This window comes from Herpailurus yagouaroundi, unplaced genomic scaffold (assembly GCF_014898765.1).
Source record: "Herpailurus yagouaroundi ecotype Mexico unplaced genomic scaffold, PumYag 199, whole genome shotgun sequence".
Lineage (NCBI taxonomy): Eukaryota > Metazoa > Chordata > Mammalia > Carnivora > Felidae > Herpailurus > Herpailurus yagouaroundi.
In genome coordinates this window covers 5,364,513-5,383,457 of record NW_024412430.1, presented here as the reverse complement: position 1 = coordinate 5,383,457, position 18,945 = coordinate 5,364,513, and the positions used below count along the sequence as shown (strand labels likewise).

Genomic DNA, 18,945 nt, shown 5'->3' with positions numbered 1-18,945 from the left:
AATGTGTGGAGTAAAAAAATGTGTGATGATTCCTAGGAGATTCCTAGGAGGCCATCTGACCAATGTAAAAGAGAATAGTTGGACACTGCTCTCTACTCCTTCACCTCATCCCTAGTCTCTAGACCCACAGCCACAAATGTAAAATATTCAGGTCCTCCCAGCTACCCGTGCAAACGTTCAGTTGCCCTTTCAAGTTTGTATGATCTGTGTTTCCAGACAATGAAGAAAACCATTATCTTACTATTTTGTGGCAGTCTCTCTGTCTCTCTCTCTCTCTCTTTTTTAATTTTTTAAATTTATTTTTATTTTTTATTGTTATTTTGGGGGGGGGGAGAGAAAGAGAGAGAGAGAGAGAGAGAGAGAGCCTGAGAGCAAGCAGGGAAGGGGCAGAGAGAGAGAGGGAGACACAGAATCGGAAGCAGGCTCCAGGCTCTGAGTGCTCAGGACAGAGCCCGACGCTGGGCTCAAACTCACAGACTGTGAGATCATGACCTGAGCTGTAGTCGGCCGCCCAACAGACTGAGCCACCCAGGTGCCCCTCTCTCTTTCTCTTTCTAACTAGTGTTCTTTTCTTAACTAGTAGGAACACTCGTGTCTCCTATATCTGTGCTCTCATCAACAACATGATTGCAATAACAGAGGCCATTTGTTATGTACTTTATCTTCTTTAATCTTTATGGCAGTTCTCTGCGTTCAAACTCCACGTCGGGTTTAAGAATGTAGGAGAACTTGACAAAATCACGTAGCTGGAAGGTAGCAGAGGTGGGATTTAACTTTTCCTCGTCTGAATCCCCCAGCTGTAATAGTTGCTATGCCAAGTTTGGTGTTAATGAAACATATTGGGCTTCCTTGGAATTTCTGGAAAATCCACAAATTGAATAATCATCCTTGAATAATTGGACATTGGATCTGTTTTGGCCAGGGGCATCCTTCCCCCCCCCCCCCGCCATGTGTTTGATAACAAAGGATTTGAAATCCATCAAATTGACTCCTAATAGTAACCGTCTTAGGACTTCCCTAGCCGAATTGAGATTTTAAAAAAATCTGTGAAGTCCTCTTTGGTTTTGGAGTCACAGAACCTCTATTTCATGTATCCCAAGAAGAGCCCATCAGCTTATGGCCACAAAAGTCCAAAGTCCAACTTCTTCAGGTAGCCTTGAGAAAGAAAGGGTAAAGAAAGATCCTCTCCAAATAAATGCAAGAAGTAGTAAAATGATTATCTGAAAACTGTGAAGGGGACAAGGATGCCTGGGTACTTACCAGTAGTTCCCAAGCACTGGGAAGCAGATGTCAGACCCACTGGAAGGGACAACGTCATCGGAAATGGAGCAAGGCTAACAGTGGAGTGAGTCGTTCCTGTGGTTTGTCGGATCTGCCTTCTAAGAGCTCATGAGAGCTTATTGTTAGAGATTCAGGGATTTTGTGAGCATGCTTTAAAACTGCACGTGATGTGAGGATTTACACCATGGAAATTGGCAAACGCTACAAATAAGGGATTTTTTTTTAAGTTTACTTCTTTATTTATTTTTTTTTTCAACGTGTATTTATTTTGGGGACAGAGAGAGACAGAGCATGAACGGGGGAGGGGCAGAGAGAGAGAGAGACACAGAATCGGAAACAGGCTCCAGGCTCCGAGCCATCAGCCCAGAGCCTGACGCGGGGCTCAAACTCACGGACCGCGAGATCGTGACCTGGCTGAAGTCGGACGCTTAACCGACTGCGCCACCCAGGCGCCCCTTAAGTTTACTTCTTTTAGTAATCTCTATACCCAATGTGGGGCTTGAACTCACAGCTCTGATTGAGGTCTTGCGTTCTTCTGACCGAGCCAGGCATGTAGCCCAAGCTTCCTTTTTTTTTTTCTTTTTTTATTAAAGAATTGATTTACCAGCAATCATTGGCTATTTAGTAAAGAAGTGAACCCTGTGTCATTGAAACTATTAAAATTAAAATTGAAACTATTAGGTGACTTCCTAAAAGATGTGTTGGAATAAGTAGAATTAGGAAAACTTAGGTCCCTAAAGTCTTACTCATCTGTATTCTACCTTATCACTGGAATGCACTGATCACAGTGCTAAGGCAAGTGAGATTTGTGATTTGAATTTCTTTACTGGTGCTCCATTGTCCAACATCTACTCCTTATCTACTCATGGATTTGTGTGTGTTGTGGCTTCCTCTAAGCCCCTTCTGTTTTAATGGAAGACTTTCCATAGCCCTATGGTCTGGTGTCAGACAGCTTCCTTTTGAATCCTCATGTTAATATTGACCAGCGGTGTGAACTCAGAGGGGTTGCCTAGACTGATTAAGCCCCATTTTTTTTTAATCTGTTAAAAGCAGATGATAAAAGGACCGCCTTCAAACAGTTGTTCTGAGCCTTAGACCACAAAAAGTGGCTAGTCCAATGCTTGGCCATGGTAAGGATCTTGTAGGTGTCAGTTATATTTCCCCTTAAGGGAGTATCGATTCTAGTGTTTGTTTTTTGTTTGCAATTTCTTGCATCTTTTGGACTCCACATTCTACAAAGAATTTCAAGTATGTGCACACTTTACTCAGTTGACTAGATGGGTTTCTGAATTTGTGAAGCAGAATTTTTATGTATTTCTTTATTAACACTATGTTGTCAGAGATGCAGTCTTATCAGCCACTGTGCTGGTAACAGTGAACAGTAGATGACTTCAGTGTTAATGGCTCTTGGGAGCATATAATTTGGCAGGCCAGTGAAGACCCTCAGAACTTGGAGAAGTTTAAAAAGAATGACGCTGAGAGTAGCCCTCTGCCCCTCCTCCCCCCCCCCCCAAACAATGGTGAGAACATAGCAAAGGTGTTTATTTTCAGGATAAACTGTTCTTTCGATGAGCAAACACTGTGATGTGTTTATGAGGACACAAGAAAAGCAGACACACGCAGAGTGGTTTATAAGCAGAATGGCTCATAACCCTGGTGTGGAAAAGGCCATTTCTAGAAACTCACAGAGCAAACTCTTTAAAATTTCATTCCTAAAAAGAATAAAAGCTTTTATGGATGAGGAAGTGGGAGACACAGGTGGCAATCATTGTTTCTGCAGGTATGTTCCCTTTTGTGTTGTGTCTAAATGTTGAGTCACCTGTGCATAGACCATCATGGAAAGGCAGTACATTATTCAGAACTGAAGGTGCATACGTTTACTATAAATAATCCATGTTGCATACACTGCGTACGTAATGTGGTTTTCATCAACTTCGGATAGCTAGAAGGGTCTGACTGGCCTCTTTTGTGAATACTGGTCTATGGACTGCATGTGTGGTAACACAATTTCAAAAACCAGTCTTTAGGTTCAGCTCTGGCAGAGATCTCAATGTGATTGACTGTGAGGAAATCATGGCTATTCTAAGTCCCTTTTGCCTTTGGGCGATGCCGTAACACAGATTCACATCCAGGAGAGACCGATTCAAAGACCGTCTCAACAAGGCGGTTAAGGAAGTGATTAATTCTCATCTTTGGTCATTGTTGACTCGCATCAACATTTTCCAGTCTTTGCTCTTTGGATACCTTGGTTGTATGAAGCAACCATATCAGAAACATGTTTGGAAGTCTGGAACACTTAAAATATGTGTTAAAGGGGCTCCTGGGTGGCTCAGCCTGTTAAGCATCCGACTTCAGCTCAGGTCATGATCTCATCATGGTCCGTGAGTTCGAGCCCCGCGTCGGGCTCTGTGCTGACAGCTCAGAGCCTGGAGCCTGCTTCGGATTCTGTGTCTCCCTCTCTCTCTGCCCCTCTCCCATTCATGCTCTCTCTCTGTCTCTCAAAAATTAATAAATGTTATATATATATATATACACATATATATATATGCACATATATATATGTGTGTGTGTATATATATATGAACATGTGTTAAAAATCTAAGGATCCCATTCAGAATTTAGGGTTCTGATTTAAGGGTCCTCTGACCTAATTACTCATTTGCAAGAAACACTCCAGGCTCTGATTTATTTTTTCCTTTGACGTTTTGGCTCCTTGCTGTATTAGATTATCCAAATGAAAGTATCAATTGGATATTTCCTCTCCCTCCCCTTCCATGTTGGCAGATGAAAAGAAGAAAAGGTGGCACAAAAATATTTAATCTGTTAAAGTCAGATTCAACGGAAGCAGAGGTGGAAGAAAGAAACCTAATTGCTTCACTTTTAACACACATGTTTTCCATAGACGGCTGGTTTTCTTCAATTTTCATAATTACAATTTCAGGCAGCATCCCTCCACTCCAGGATGGTTATCCCATTTGTGGGTTACCCATTTCCTGCGCATTTCCTTCCTCCAGCCCACCTCTTGGCCACATTAACATTGTTTCATTTCGCAAACGATACCACAGGTGGCCAGAACAGGTTTTGAAAAAGAGAAAATGAAATGGAAACCTGTCAAGGTTGCTTTGTGTTACATTACAGTGTTCGGTGAGGAGAGGCCCACACTCTTGGCCAGAATGAGACTTCTGGACAACGGAGGCATTTCGGAAATCTACACTGTTCCTTTCGTGATCGTCTCCATTCACCGAGGATTAGCCGGCTAGGTATCTCTGACGAGGTCAGAGCAGAGAGTTTCATCGCGGCGGTGCACTTGGAAATAAGGTTGAGGATATGCCCTCACTTCTGGCGTGTGACCAGCCCGATATTGCCTGAAATCCTAGGTCGGGCTTCGTTTAATGCATAGTCTTGTAGGGGCCCACAATCCATAAGACAAAGTCCACACACAAGAGGCAACAGTCAACAACGATTCAACAGAATATAGTGAGTAGGAGTCGGATTGTGTAGGGCAGCCTGTGTTTGTGTATGTGTCTGTCTCCACCCCTGAGTTCAGGGCAGGAGAAGAGACAGACGAGGAGGGCTGAAGGACATGAGAAGTCTTTGTGGGAAGAGGTGGGTGCTGAGTTGTGCCTAGAAAACTGGGGGCAGGTGGGGAGAACGGAATTTGGGTCAGTGCCGTAGTAGAGTGTGTGTGTGTGTGTGTGTGTGTGTAGGGCCTCGCGTGTCCGAAAGAAGTCCAGACGGTGAGAAAAAGAGACAAGTGTTCATAAAATAGATGAGCCCCCGTTCTCTGTGAAACTGATGTTATCTGTGGTGAAAAATGGGTGTGCCCTTTGTTAGAATGAATCCACTACTCAGATGCGTTTGTAACAGTCAATAAAAGGCAGTCTCATTTGGAGAATAAATTTGCAAATTCATGTCACAGGCTGTTAGAGGTATCTGACTCTCGTTAGCGTCGGATTTTGATGGATGAAGTTTGGAGAGAGGTGCGCTTCCATTTACTCAGCGTGCAGTTAGTACAAAAGCCCGGTCATGGATGGTCTGACCTCGCTCCCCCTTCTAACTGGCTGTCTTCCAAGCCATTCTTTCCCTCGGTCCCCGAGCTTCCGCCCTACGCCACCTTGTTTCTCGTTCTTCAGTGTGCTAAGCTGTCTGCCATCTTGTATTACCCTTGCATCTATCGTGTCCTCTACCGACACGCTTAGCTGTAGGCTAAGGGCAGAGCAGCCCTTTCTCACCAACCAGGCATCAGGTGTGATTTCACTTCCTGAGACCAAGGGCCCCACCTCCCATCCCGCCTAGAGTGGTGTCCCTCGGCATTCACCATCGTATCACCCTCTTTAGTTCCTTTAAAAGCCACGGAGGGCTCTGAATGGTGTTACTTATTTTTTTCCTCATTACCTGTGTCTGTCTCCTCTTTAGAGGGGTCATCGGAACAGGGACCTCATCTACCTCGTTCGCCGCCATACCCCGGGGGGGGGGGGGGGAGTAAGTGCTCAATAAAACGTACGCCACATGAGTCCATGGCAGCCGGATCTCCATTATGCCCAGAGCCTCCGGAGCTTGCATTCTCTTCCCCTTCGCGAAGATCCAGAATGGTAGGATCCGGGGTGGCATTAAGTCACAGCACATCTTTGTCGCTTTGTTTCCCTACCGAGGAGACAACGCCACTCAGAGGGACATTGGAGAGAGAGACGTTCCGAGGAGGCAACTGTATGGGTTGGGCAAATGCTGGCCTGTCAGGAGGAGGCCCTGGGTCAATGCATGTCTTGATGTGTTTATATGTTGTAGCCATCGTGGAACGAAATGACGATACGTAACGTGCTAAGCGTCCGTGTTTCTCCAGCCTGCCCTCTGAAGCCCTCACACGCCTTTCCTGTGCGTGTTACCTGTCCGGACTCTTCCTTCCCTTCTCAAAGCGCCGCTGACTGAGTGTGTTTGCCCCCTACGTATTTTGGTACGACCGCCGTGGTGAATTCATCAAAAGCAGCTCAACAAAACTGTTATTTTTCTTCCCGTCCGTGAGTTTCTCATGGTAGCACACCTCTGGCTGACACTGTCCAGAAGCTGCCTGAGTTCTCATTTTTTTTTTTTTTTTTGGCTAGCCTGGTTTCCAGGTGCCTGGGGAAGAAATTATAAAATACATGTTCTTTAGTTACCTAGGTTGAGTTTATAAATGAAATGTCACCATGCCTTCCCGTGTGCCATCGATTCATGCTAACAATCAAGGGATACATCCGTTATTCTGCTGTCGGGATATACTTTTCTTTTATTCCATTTTTCCCAAAGGATGTACGGTATTTGGACAGGGCAGAGCCGGCGGGAGAGATTTCTCTTTCGCTTGCCTTCCCCACATGCACCCTTCCTACTTCCTCCTGTTACTGTGCTAGAGGCCCGTGCTCCGGCTCTGCAGGCGGGCACCGGATTTCTGCTAACTCAGTGCACGATCTCGACCCGCAGATGATTCGCGCACCTTCCAGTTATCGGTAATCCGCGCCATCTGATTCTCCTTCTTCCTTCCATAGCACTGCAGCGACAACACGCATCCCTGCCAATCAGACATGAATATCGAAGGAGCCTGGAAGAGAGGCTACACGGGAAAGAACATCGTGGTGACCATCTTGGACGATGGCATCGAGAGAACCCATCCGGACCTGCTGCAGAACTATGTGAGTGTGGGCTGTGGTCGGAGCACCTCCCCTCCCCCGTGGAAACAAGGGGACTCGTGTCAGGATTAGCAAAAAGGGGGGCTACGGCGGGAAAATGCAGCTAACGGAGACGGTAGGCTCCGAGTAGTGCTTTCGTCTTAGACGAGCCACGCCCTCCGAACGCGGGAAGCAGGAGACCCCGCTTTCCACTTGTAGGTGCCTTTGATGTTCTGATGACAAAATGCAGGTGAGAAGGCAGCAGAAACCCCCACCACCAACACCAGTCACCACTGACAATGACCGCTCTTCTCAGTGATCCGTCCACGCAGCCAGGCAACGCGCTCTGTCTCTTGTACAGAGAAAAGCGGGCTTAGAACTTTTCTCAAGTTATCCAGCCGGTCCCTTTCTTCCTCTCCGTTTTCACAGGACAATAATGATCACGTTCCTACTACTCCTAGGAAGCAGCAGTCAGTTCCTTAGGAAGGAATAGTGATTCCAGGACTCTTGGAGAGTATAGGATGAGCCCAAGACCACGGACCTAGTGAAAGTGCTGAGGCTCAGTACTTGCCCTGAAAATCCTGGTTTCGATACCCGGTGCCCACCTAACACTGGGGTCAGTTTCTGCCCCTAGGGCCTCTGGGTCTCCTTTACCACCGTGACATCCACTGCCTGGAAATGTATCAGTGAACCCTCTGTCCTCTACTCTCCAAGATCATTCCTTCCATTGGCTTCCCCTTTGCAAGTTTTGTCGAAAGTGCCACAATTATCTCGCAACAATGCCATTCTCTGTCTGGCCTCAATTTGTGTTGCCTGACACCTTAGGGTTCTCTTTGAAATATCTCTTTTGTTACAGAGAGCCCACAACGATCCCCCACTAATCTGCAGATACAGCCCTGATTCCCATGCGGGCTCAGCAGAAACTCCAGGTGGATCCCACTCAGACCCATGTCTTCTGACTTTCCCTCGGACCTCTTTTCTGTTGCCACCCAGGAGCACTGATACCCCTGTGTGGCTCGTACCCTTCAACTGCTTTCACCCACCTTCCCCCTCCCTTCCTCCCCCATTCCTCTTGATTCCAAAGGCCGGGTCGCGTTGAGTCTTCCTAAGTTATATTTTCGTGTCGGTGTTGAAGAAACGTTTTCTCTTAAAATTGGTGCCTTTTCTGTCCGCTTGCAAGCTTCCTCTCCTATCCCCGGGAATACAAGCAGCTCTAAATCGTGGCAAAGTCAGCTGCCCCTTGCAGAACCCTTATTGACCCTAAAGGAGGAAAAGTCGTGGGCCAGGGTGGGAAGCCTTGTCCCCCGCTTGCAGAGGGGACCCACCCTGAGCTATGTGAGTGGGAGGACCACATCGCTTCAGACTTTTGCCTTCCATGTTCCGGTTCATGACTTCAGCAGGCCCAGCCCGTCACACTGTGCCCTGAGTTGGCAGAGAATTGCGAGACAGGGCATGCCCGTACATTCCCCATGCGTGTTAGCACAAAGGACTTCTCCTCCCGGTGTGCCTGTTGTCTCTCTCTCTCTCTCTCTCTCTCTCTCTCTCTCTCGCATGTTCCTCAGTCACTGGTGGGCACAGAGTGACCCTGAGGAATGTTGTCTTGGGCTCACTCAGAAAGGACCTGACCTTTTCCCCGAGGCCCATTTCAGAGACAGGGTGATGATGCCTTCTTGAAATCTCATCTCCCTGTATCTCTGTCTCCTTCGGCGTGGAAAGGCCTGGCTTCTGGGCACCCCGGGATCACCGTGCCCCTGTGCCCCTGTGACCATTTCTCCTCCGCGTCTCTCTCTTACCTACTGACAAACCATTTCGGGAGAAACGGCCCCATCCTCCGCAGCTTTGCCTTCTCATGTGCTCCGTCTCACGTCATGACACTTAAATGAATTTTCCTGAAGAGACCCCATTTTTATCTCTGCAAACAAAAGACCTCCGAGTCAGTCCCTTGGCGCCTCCGAAACCAGCTCTGGCTCACAGTCACCCCTGTCTCTGACCTAGGAAGACCTTCCTTCCCACGCAACCCCCCCCCCCCCCCCCCCGTGTCGCCTTGCACCAGAACCTTCCCTCACGGTGTCCCACCCCGTTGCCCTTTTGGTTTCAAAAAAAATTCCGCCAAGGGACTTCACAGATTCATTGTTTACAATGAAATACTGAAACGATCTCCCCGAAACTAGAGGACTGTCCCTCGGGTTAAAAAAGAGAGAGAGGGAGGAACTGCAAATTCATTCAGTTCTTATTTGAACGAAACATTTGAGCGGCTGCTCTCACCCTGCCGCCGAGCACACCCAGACATAGCGCTGTCTCTTCACAGCAAAGAATTTGAGAGCTAGAAAGAAATTTCGGTTCAGTCTCCTCGGATGATAGGGGAGAAATGGAGGCCTGAAGGCCACAGTGAGTGAGCCCGGGTCCTAGAAGAGAACAGAACTGTGGGTACCTCTCTCAGCAGAGAAGTCTTTCCTGTCACGCACAGTGTGCTTTTTTATAGGGTGTTCCTGCTCCCCTCCGCCTAGGAATGTATTTGCGTAAACACAGATAGCTTTACTCTAATTGCGATTGCATTCCTTGCCTTTTTTCAGTTTTTCCTCCTGGGAAGAATTCTCCAGAATGTATCTGTGATTAGCGGTACCGGTGCCTTCTCAGTTTGTCTTGATGTTGGAGCTGGTGAAGTGTAGAGAAAAAGCCCATTGGACGGGGGGTCAGGGGGTAGGCAGATGGCCCGGGTTCCAGTCTTGGTTCCACAGGCTGGTTTGTTTCACGCCTTTGGCCAAGTTACTTAACCTGTCTTAGGCCTCTGTTTCCTTACAAGGAAAATCAGGAAGTTATACTCGATGCTCTAGTGACCACTGCGGGGGGGCTACGGGGCCACCTTTGTACGAGAAGCAGGGACTTACCCACCACCTTTATATGTCCTGTGCATTTTGCTTAATTTCTCCAGACATCAGACTCTGTACCACAAGTTAGTTTCAGAAACAAGAGCCTTGATAAAGATAGAAAACAAAGATAACATTTACTTTTACCAATACCGTAGACATTACCCTAAAGCATCGGAAAATCCAGAGCATTCTAAATTAGTGCTACCTACAGTGATACAAATTTGAGTGATGAAGTAAGCTGGTAATTTCTTTTTGGGAATTTAGAAATTTGGAGATTTTTCACAATTGCTTTTAAAAGCGAACAGATCTAGGGGCGCCTGGGTGAGTCAGTTGGCTGAACATCTGACTCTTGATTTCAGCTCAAGTCATAATCCCAGGGTCATGGGATCAAGCCCTGCATCGGATTGATCCATACTCAGTGCAGTGCCTGCTTAGGCTTCTGTCTGTCTGTCTCTTTCTCTCTCTGCCCCCCGCTTGCACCCAGTCTCTCTCTCTCTCTCTAAAATAAAAACAAATAATAAAAATAGAAGCAAACAGGGGAACCTGGGTGGCTCATCTGGTTGAGTGTCCAGTTCCAGTTTTTGGCTCGGGTCATGATCTCGCAGTTTGTGAGTTCGAGCCCCATGTTGGGGCTCTGTGCTGGCTGCACAGAGCCTGCTTGGGATTCTCTCCCTCCCACCCCCGCCGCTTACTCACTCACTCTCTAAAAAGAAATGAATAAACTTAAAAATCTAAAAAAAAATAATTAAAAATAAAAGCGAACAGATCCAATTTCGATTTCACAGCTACTTTTGTCTTCTTTTGAAGCCTTGACATATAATAAAACTGTTCATTATTTTGGTTGGAGCAAAAGGTGATTGGGTATTACTGAAAAGTCTGAGGTACAGATTCTTTTATAGTAGATACGACCTCTGAAACCAGGCAAATGCTGCCTGATAGAGGTACCATGATACCGACTAGAATAGATTTCTAACATTGATTTTTAATTGGCTTGCCAACTGTTTGTGAATTGCCTTCAAAAATCTTCGAATTTTAAAGAACTTACCCAAGAAGTGAAATAAGGTATAGAGAGGGAACTCATGGGAAATAAATCACTTTGCTTCTAGAAAGCCCAAGAATTCTTGACCGAAAAGGCAGTCCCTGCGGACATCTTCAAAGGAATCGGGTGAGGGGTCCATTCTAGATATGAGGGAAGATGTATTGGCAAGAATGGTCTGTGTTCTTCCTAGGTCTGTGGAGAGTATTTCTTGACCTTAAGGAGAAAAATATGACACTGATTATTACTGAACAAGGCATCCTGACATCAGCGGACCATGAATGTATTATTTAATCTAATTACTCGCTTGCAGAAATGTGTTTAAGAATGCATGAGCCTTCAGATTAATGGCTAATTACTAAACGTCTGTCTCCTCCTTGCACTCTCTCCTCTGTGGCTCTAGGATGCCCTGGCGAGTTGTGACGTGAACGGGAATGATCTGGACCCAATGCCTCGTTACGATGCCAGCAACGAGAACAAGTAAGGCCTGGCGGAGGGGTGGCTGGTGCGTGGCCGCCAGAGATTTTTGTTTTCTATTCCTGCTGAGGGGAGTGTCTTCTTGGAAATCCTTGGTAACAAATGATCCGTAAATTTGCTCCAAGGTGAACGAGTGTCTTTTTGTGCTGAGGCTTCTGGGTCGTGAAAAGGGGTGGTCTATACTGTAAGAGTGGTTGCAGAGAAAACCGTGGGGCAAGACTCAGTGTTTCCATCTCTCGAGGGCACAGTTGGGGCATGTTGCCCCCCCCCAGAGGTAATTGGCCTGTGACCCATTTTGGGGGGCTGGGGCAGGGGTTCAAAATGAGAGGCAAAACAAAGCATGCCCCCAAAGAGTTACTTGATTCTGTTAAATTCAACAAATTTCACTGACTGCCGTGCTTAAGGTCTCTCCCAGGGGCTTTCTTACTTGCTTCTTTTTTCTTCTGTAGTGATTGTGTTTTCTGCTAATATACATGACATACCTATAAGGTTTGCCGTGTACAGAACCCATTACCCTTTATATCCTCACAGTCAAGAGCCATAGAAACCCATTTAACCACTTTCATACTCTCCAGCTAGTAAAGTAGTTTTTGTGAGAGCAAATGAAAATGCACATCCGTTCGATACCTTGGGATATCTGAACATTCTTGAGAAAGTAAGTGGGAATGGTTTTTCTTGCTTAAGATGACCCAGATTCTTTAAAGGATTAGTAGATATTTCTAATCTCTAGATCACATTAGCTTTCTTTTCCTTTAACCGCAAAGCTCCTCCAGAATAATGCTGTGATTTAAATACTATCATTTCAATTTTTACTTACATGATTTAGTTTAGGATCTCAAAAGTAGCAAAGAGAAGTGTTTTGCCCATTTATTATGTGCTATTTCCAGCCCTTGTCTTTGGGAAAAATTTCTCAGTATTATTTGATTAAGTCAGTCAATAAGTTTAGATAAAACCATCTGACCTAGATAATTGTGACTGTACGCGGGGTTTTCTATTTTTTTCTTTTTCTTTTTCTCTTTTCACCACCTACAAAGAAGCCTCAAAATGTTACTGTGGAAAATATGCTGTTTGCTAATAATTCAGTAAATGGTACAGTTCGGGTTCAGTGGCGAAAGCAGTAATAAATATCACGATTTGGATAGAATTTGCAGAAGCTTCTAAACAAAAGAAGAAAGGGACCTAAATTACACTGGATAGTTTTCTTTCAGTCCTAGTCATTCCTGTCCAGATCACATTGCTTAAAGTTATAGTGAGTTTCACACAAAGGGTTCTAATTTGAGACAATGCACGCCGTCGACTCCTGCTGAGGTGCCTGCCGCTCTGTGTGCAAGAGAAAACAATGGAGGTAAAGACTAAAATTCTGAAAAAGAACAAAGAAGAGAGAGGAAAATTAGCCAGTTGGGGGCTGAAGGGAAAAGTAAACAGAACAGACGACCACCCCGCCGCCCCCCCCGCCCCCCCGCCACAGGATGGTCTTCGGAAATACGACAACTTGCCAGGTACCGCGAAGCGGAAGGTGGGGTGCTTGAAATCCAAGAGGGACTAGCAGCCGCAGGTGTGGACAAGCGTGGACGATGGTGATCCTGGGGTGTGCATCCCTGCAGGGTTCGTGTAGTCCCACAGAGCTAGGTGCGTTTGCTCCGTTCACCTGGAGTTTCTGGGGCAAAATTGTGCGTTGACACGTGCAAATTTCACAGTATCCTTAAATTGTTGTCTCATATGTTAGTGGCATTATTGGAAGAAATTTGGGTTTTCAAGGCAAGCACGTAGGGGAATCCTACTATACTATATCCGTTGGCTTAATTTATCCCGTCAACATGTGTGCAGAGCAAAGAGAAACAGGAAATACACAGGCAAGACTAGATCATGTTCACACCCGGAGTGTATTTGTGCAGGATGTCGAGGGACAAGAGGGGCGATAGGTAGAAGCCAAACGTGTTTTGTTCCCTCGACGGTCTTATTTGAATCTACATGTGGTGATTTTCTGCACTGAAACCCTCGTGGTGACGGTGACTGTTCTCAGAGGGTGTGTCTGACATGCGGCCAACGTCACCGACCACGGAGTCTGTCGTTAACACAGACGGTTCTTTGAGTATTGGCTTTGAGGGCTTTTCACGGGCTGCCTTGTGAAAACCATATCTTTTGCGAGACTTCCTTTCAAACTTGGCTCGCCCCAAGGCCTGTTTTTTTTAAGAAGCATGGCCAGGGTCCTCTCACTCTGGCAGATTTTAGCGTGTCCTGTTTTGACCCATTCGAAGTACCGTCCGTGGTTCGTTGAGTGCAGCGTGGGTTTAGCTATTGGCGCGCACGGGCATTGTTCTAGACGTGTGCTTACATCTGTGGTCTTGACAGTGAAACAGGGCACTTACAGAGGGACACCGCCCCAGCGTCCCCTCCCTTTGTTTTCTGAGAGTGACCTGGGGCCTCAGATGTCCCCCTCCCTTCTCTCAGCCGCCTGATTTTCTTTTTGGCCAAACACAAGCGTGTCGTCAGGCATTTGGGGTTAAGATATCCTCTCTGCTCATTAGACCGTAATTATAGATGTGATTGATGGATCTGTCTTTAAGCATGGATCTGTAGCTGGATAATTCTGTTTGAATGGAAGTCACTTGGCATCAGGAAATTAGCAGCAGGTTTATAGTTTAGAAGAGCTGACAGTTACCCTTGGTTCTCCTGAATTAGCTTCATAATCTTTAGCCCTAACTACTCTGAGCTTTAGTGCTTTTTTTTAATCTCTAAAATCATAATAATGCTTCTAACGAATAGTAAAACATGTAAAACACCAAGCATAATAAAACTGACTACATATTAGGTGCTAGATAATTATAGTCGTTATTATAATTGTGTGCTCTCTTCCTATATCTGCTTCTTGATAAGTAATCAATTAAAGGGGCGCCTGGGTGGCTCAGTCGGTTAAGCGTCCGACTTCGGCTCAGGTCATGATCTCGTGGTCTGTGAGTTCGAGCCTCGCGTCGGGCTCTGTGCTGATGGCTTGGAGCCTGGAGCCTGCTTCTGAGTCTGTGTCTCCTTCTCTCTCTGCCCCTCCCCTACTCCCACTCTGTCTCTCTCTCGCTCTCTCAAAAGTAAATAAACATTAAAAAAATAATCAATTAAAAATTACAATCTGCTCAACAGATATGTGCATATGAACATTTCTAATTTAATCTAATACTTGGAGGTCTTCGTTTATTTCCAGGGTTAGAAGTTTCGGTAGGTTTCTCTGTGGCTTTAGGTGCTGAGGGCTGTGGCTCCTTCGGTCTACAGTAAATCTGCTTTTCTTCAGTTCCGTTTCCCCATCTCCTTCAGCAGAGCATGAATCTTTGAATTTGCTGTATGATAGTGAAGGGGAGGAATTTCTAATCGTCATCAGAAAGCAATAGTTGAGGGCCACGATATGCGAATATCTCCTCTTTATATGGTCTGACCAGTATGTATCTGGAATTATTTCATACTTAGCCGCATTTGTTCATTCACCCATCAGGTATTCACCGAGACCCTACTTGGTGAATGGCTCTGGGCTAAATGCTTGGGGGATATGAGGATGAAATAATTTGGGCAGCTCACCAACGGGTTTAATTAGCAGAGGACTTACGAAGCTCTAATGCCTGATGGGTTTTAGGACTCCAAGAGATTGCACCCTCAAAACTCCATGCCAATCATCTCTGTTAGACTGACACGGTTACATGTCTAGTGCTGACGCTTTGGGGTGACGGAAATCACCTCTGAAGTACAAAAGTTGTAAAGATTCCTTTTTTGTCACTTTTTCACATCCCCCGTAACCGGTGCTATAGCAATAGCCGTACTCGAGGAGACCACAAAATGTGTCCTCCCGTTCAGGTTTGCCTCCATTTGTATTGGCTTGCTGAATACAGGTGACTGCGTTGTTCTAGGCTTAAAATAGAAATGCCTCCCTGCGAATGAAAGAGTCTCCTGGCATTTCATACCGCTACTCCTATTTCTGATAAATGAATTATTGATGTCTGAGTTAGATCTCCCCTTCCCTGGTTTGCCTCTTGTTAAATGTTCTCTCCATTTAAAAGTCATAGCAACGTATTTAGTGGGAGGTGAGAGCACACATTTTATCTTGAATGTGTGATACGTGGGCCCAGAATCGAATTCCTTTTCAAAATGAACCACTCCGTAGGTTAAAGACTCATTTGTCGAAAGGAATGAATTTTTCATCTTCCTTTCTTACCTCGATTTTCAGGAAGATTTAAGGGTGGATGAAGCACAGTTTTTCTCGTTCTTCAGTCTCCCTTCACATATCGCTTCCGGTTTTAAGAATGCCACCATGTTGTAGAAACCAAAGTTGTGTGTGGCCTTCTCTTTCTCATGCCCACAGATGAGGACTGTGGTCAGCAAATAGTACTCCAGAGCAAAGCCAATGAGTCAGCATTTTCTACCTATGCAGAAAATACTTTAACTCAATTCTAGAGGGGGAAAAAAAAAAAACCTCTTTAGATACTTGGCCTTATCTTCAGATCTACAACCTTGACAGGTAGAAGCCTTATTTGTTTTAATTTTTTTATTCAAGTATAATTAACATGCAGTGTTATATTAGTTTCAGTGCACAATATAACGGCGCAGCAATTCTATACGTTTCTCAGCGCTCATCAATAGAAGTGTCCTCTTCATTCCCCTTATCCATTTCGCTCATTGCCTACCCACCTCCCCTTTGGTAATCACCAGTTTGCACTCTGTATTTACGAGTCTGGTTGTTTTGTTTGTCTCTTTTTTTTCCCCTTTGCTCTTTTGTTTCTTAAATTCCACACAAGTGAAATCCTGTGGTATTTGTCTTGGTCTGTCAGGCTTATTTCACTTAGCTTAATACTCTCTTAGTTCATCTACGTTGTGGCAAGTAGTAAGATTTCATTCTTTTTTGTGGCTGAATGATATTCCACTGTGTGTGTGTGTGTGTGTGTGTGTGTGCGCGCGTGTGTGTGCATGTGTGATGTCCTCTTTGTCCATTCATCTGTCAGTGGACGTGTAAGTCACTTCCATATCTTAGTTATTGTAAATAACACTTCAATAAACGTAGAGAAGCATGTATCTTTTTTTTTTTTTTTCAACGTTTATTTATTTTTGGGACAGAGAGAGACAGAGCATGAACGGGGGAGGGGCAGAGAGAGAGGGAGACACAGAATCGGAAACAGGCTCCAGGCTCTGAGCCATCAGCCCAGAGCCCGATGCGGGGCTCGAACTCCCGGACCGCGAGATCGTGACCTGGCTGAAGTCGGACGCTCAACCGACTGCGCCACCCAGGCGCCCCGCATGTATCTTTTTGAATTAGCGTCTTCATTGTCTTTGGGTAGATACCCAGTAGTGCAGTTATTGGATCATAGGGTAATTCTGTTTTTAACTTTTGGAGGAACCTCTGTACTATATTCCGCAGTGGCTATACCAGTTGGTATTTCCGTCACTAGTGCACAAGGGTTCCTTTTTCTCCACGTCCTCATCAACACTTGTTATTTCTTGTCTTTTTGATTGTAGCCATTCTGACCCTATATAAAGTGATATTTGATTATGGTTTTAATTTGTATTTCCCCAATGGTGAGTGATGGTGAGCCTCATTTCATGTGTCTTTTGGCCATATGTGTGTCTTCTCAAAGAAATCTACAGATTTAATGCGATCCCTATCAAAATACCAACATTTTCCACGGAACTACAACAAATAATCCTAAAATTTTTATGGAGCCACAAAAAACCCCAAATAGCCAAAGCAATCTTGGGGAAAAAAAAAAAAAAAGCTGAAAGTATCACAATCCCAGATTTCATGATATCCTCCAAAACTGTAGTCATCAAAACACTATAGCATCGGAACAAAAATAGACACATAGATCAATGGGAGAGAATAGGGACCCCAGAAATAAACCCACACTTTTACGGTCAATTAACCTATGACAAAGGAAGCAAGAATAGACAGTGGGAAAAAGACATTCTCTTCAACAAATGGTGCTGGGAAAACTGGACCAGCTACTACGTGCAAAAGAATGGAACGGGACCACTGTCTTACACCATGCACAAAGATAAACTCAAAATGGACCTAAATGTGAGACTTGAAACCATAAAACTCCTAGACAAAAATAGACCATAATTTCTTTGACATTGGCCATAGCAGCATTATTCTAGATATGTCTCCTAAGGCAAGGGAAACAAAAGCAAAATTAAACTATTGGGTCTGCCTCTACCAAAATAAAAAGCTTTTGCAGAGCAAAGTAAACCATCAACAAAGCAAAAAGCCTACTTAATGGGAGAGGCTATTTGCAAATGACATATCCAGTAAGGGGTTAGTATCCAAAAAAATATAAAGAACTTCTCCAACTCAACGCCAAAACAAACCCCCCCAACTAATCCAATTAAAAAATAGGCGGAGGACCCGGACAGACATTTTTATAGAAGCCTTATTTCTTTATACCCCGGATTTAGCCAAAGAAGCTCAGATAAAATTATCATAAAGCTAAATAGGTCAGAAATAAACCTACCAAAGAAAAGTAGGGCCAGTATCAGAGGCCAGTTTGTTTTTCCAAATACTTCCAACAGTTTTCCTCTAATCCTATTGGAAAATGGCACTATAATATACTATGTAGGAATTACTTAAACAGTGGTTATCAAATGAATTTACTTGGCGTTGACTGCAATTGTGTGTGCTATAGTTGTACATGTTCTTAATGTATATAGAACAGACAATTATGAAAAATGTCTGACACTTTTCATATGCAGGTACGGATTCTATGTGCATGAAAGAACATACAACAAATATTTTAGAAAATCCGTTTCTATCGCGTTGGGTTCACGATACAATACATTAAGATAAGTCACATTTTTGACCATCTTCTAGATTCTGGGAAGTGGCCGGGGTCTGGGCCCTCACGCAGAGTTAGAATACAACAGGACAAAGCCCTTCTCAGCCCGGAAGCCAGCCATCCCTCTCTCTTCCCTCACTGGCCCTTGGTCACAAGCCCTGCCTTCCTCAGCATGATAGTCCTCCTCTTTAATAGCTCAGCCAAGACTTACACCCCCAACCCATCCATGCCTCCCCTCTAGCCTTCCGTTGGTCTGTCCCTTCTCTCACCTGCGTCCTTGTAAAATCTCCAAAATGGCTTCCCCATCTCCAGTCTTACCCCCATCCTGCTACCCAGGGACTATTTCTGAACCAAAATAGGAACGTCCTTTAATGTTTTGACATTTTGTTAAAACTACAAGATGCGGGGCGCCTGGGTGGCGCAGTGGGTTAAGCGTCCGACTTCAGCCAGGTCACGATCTCGCGGTCCGTGGGTTCGAGCCCCGCGTCAGGCTCTGGGCTGATGGCTCAGAGCCTGGAGCCTGTTTCCGATTCTGTGTCTCCCTCTCTCTCTGCCCCTCCCCCGTTCATGCTCTGTCTCTCTCTGTCGCAAAAATAAATAAACGTTGAAAAAAAAAATAAAACAAAAAACAAAAAACTACAAGATGCTTTGTCCCCTACTCCTCCCTCACTATTAAGCCTGCTCTGCCCTGTGTGTCCACTCCTCCTTCATTGTATTTATCAGCCCGCAAGACTTGTGGAGCTCTCTTAACGTGCTGCACCTATACAACCTTCCACGGTCAGCACCTGCACGATCCACCTTTCCCCTTCATCTGCTGTGACTTCCCTGTGATGTCTTCT

At 45.2% G+C, this 18,945-nt stretch overlaps 1 protein-coding gene across 1 annotated transcript in view; it reads left to right on the top strand.

Moving 5' to 3' along the window:
* The window catches only part of PCSK5 (proprotein convertase subtilisin/kexin type 5), a 471,153-nt gene that overhangs the window by 128,389 nt on the left and 323,819 nt on the right, over positions 1-18,945 (top strand). Inside the window, exons 4-5 of the mRNA XM_040449255.1 lie at positions 6,801-6,944; positions 11,230-11,306. Coding sequence (XP_040305189.1) covers positions 6,801-6,944; positions 11,230-11,306 — 221 coding nt within the window. The remainder of the gene's footprint in view (positions 1-6,800; positions 6,945-11,229; positions 11,307-18,945) is intronic.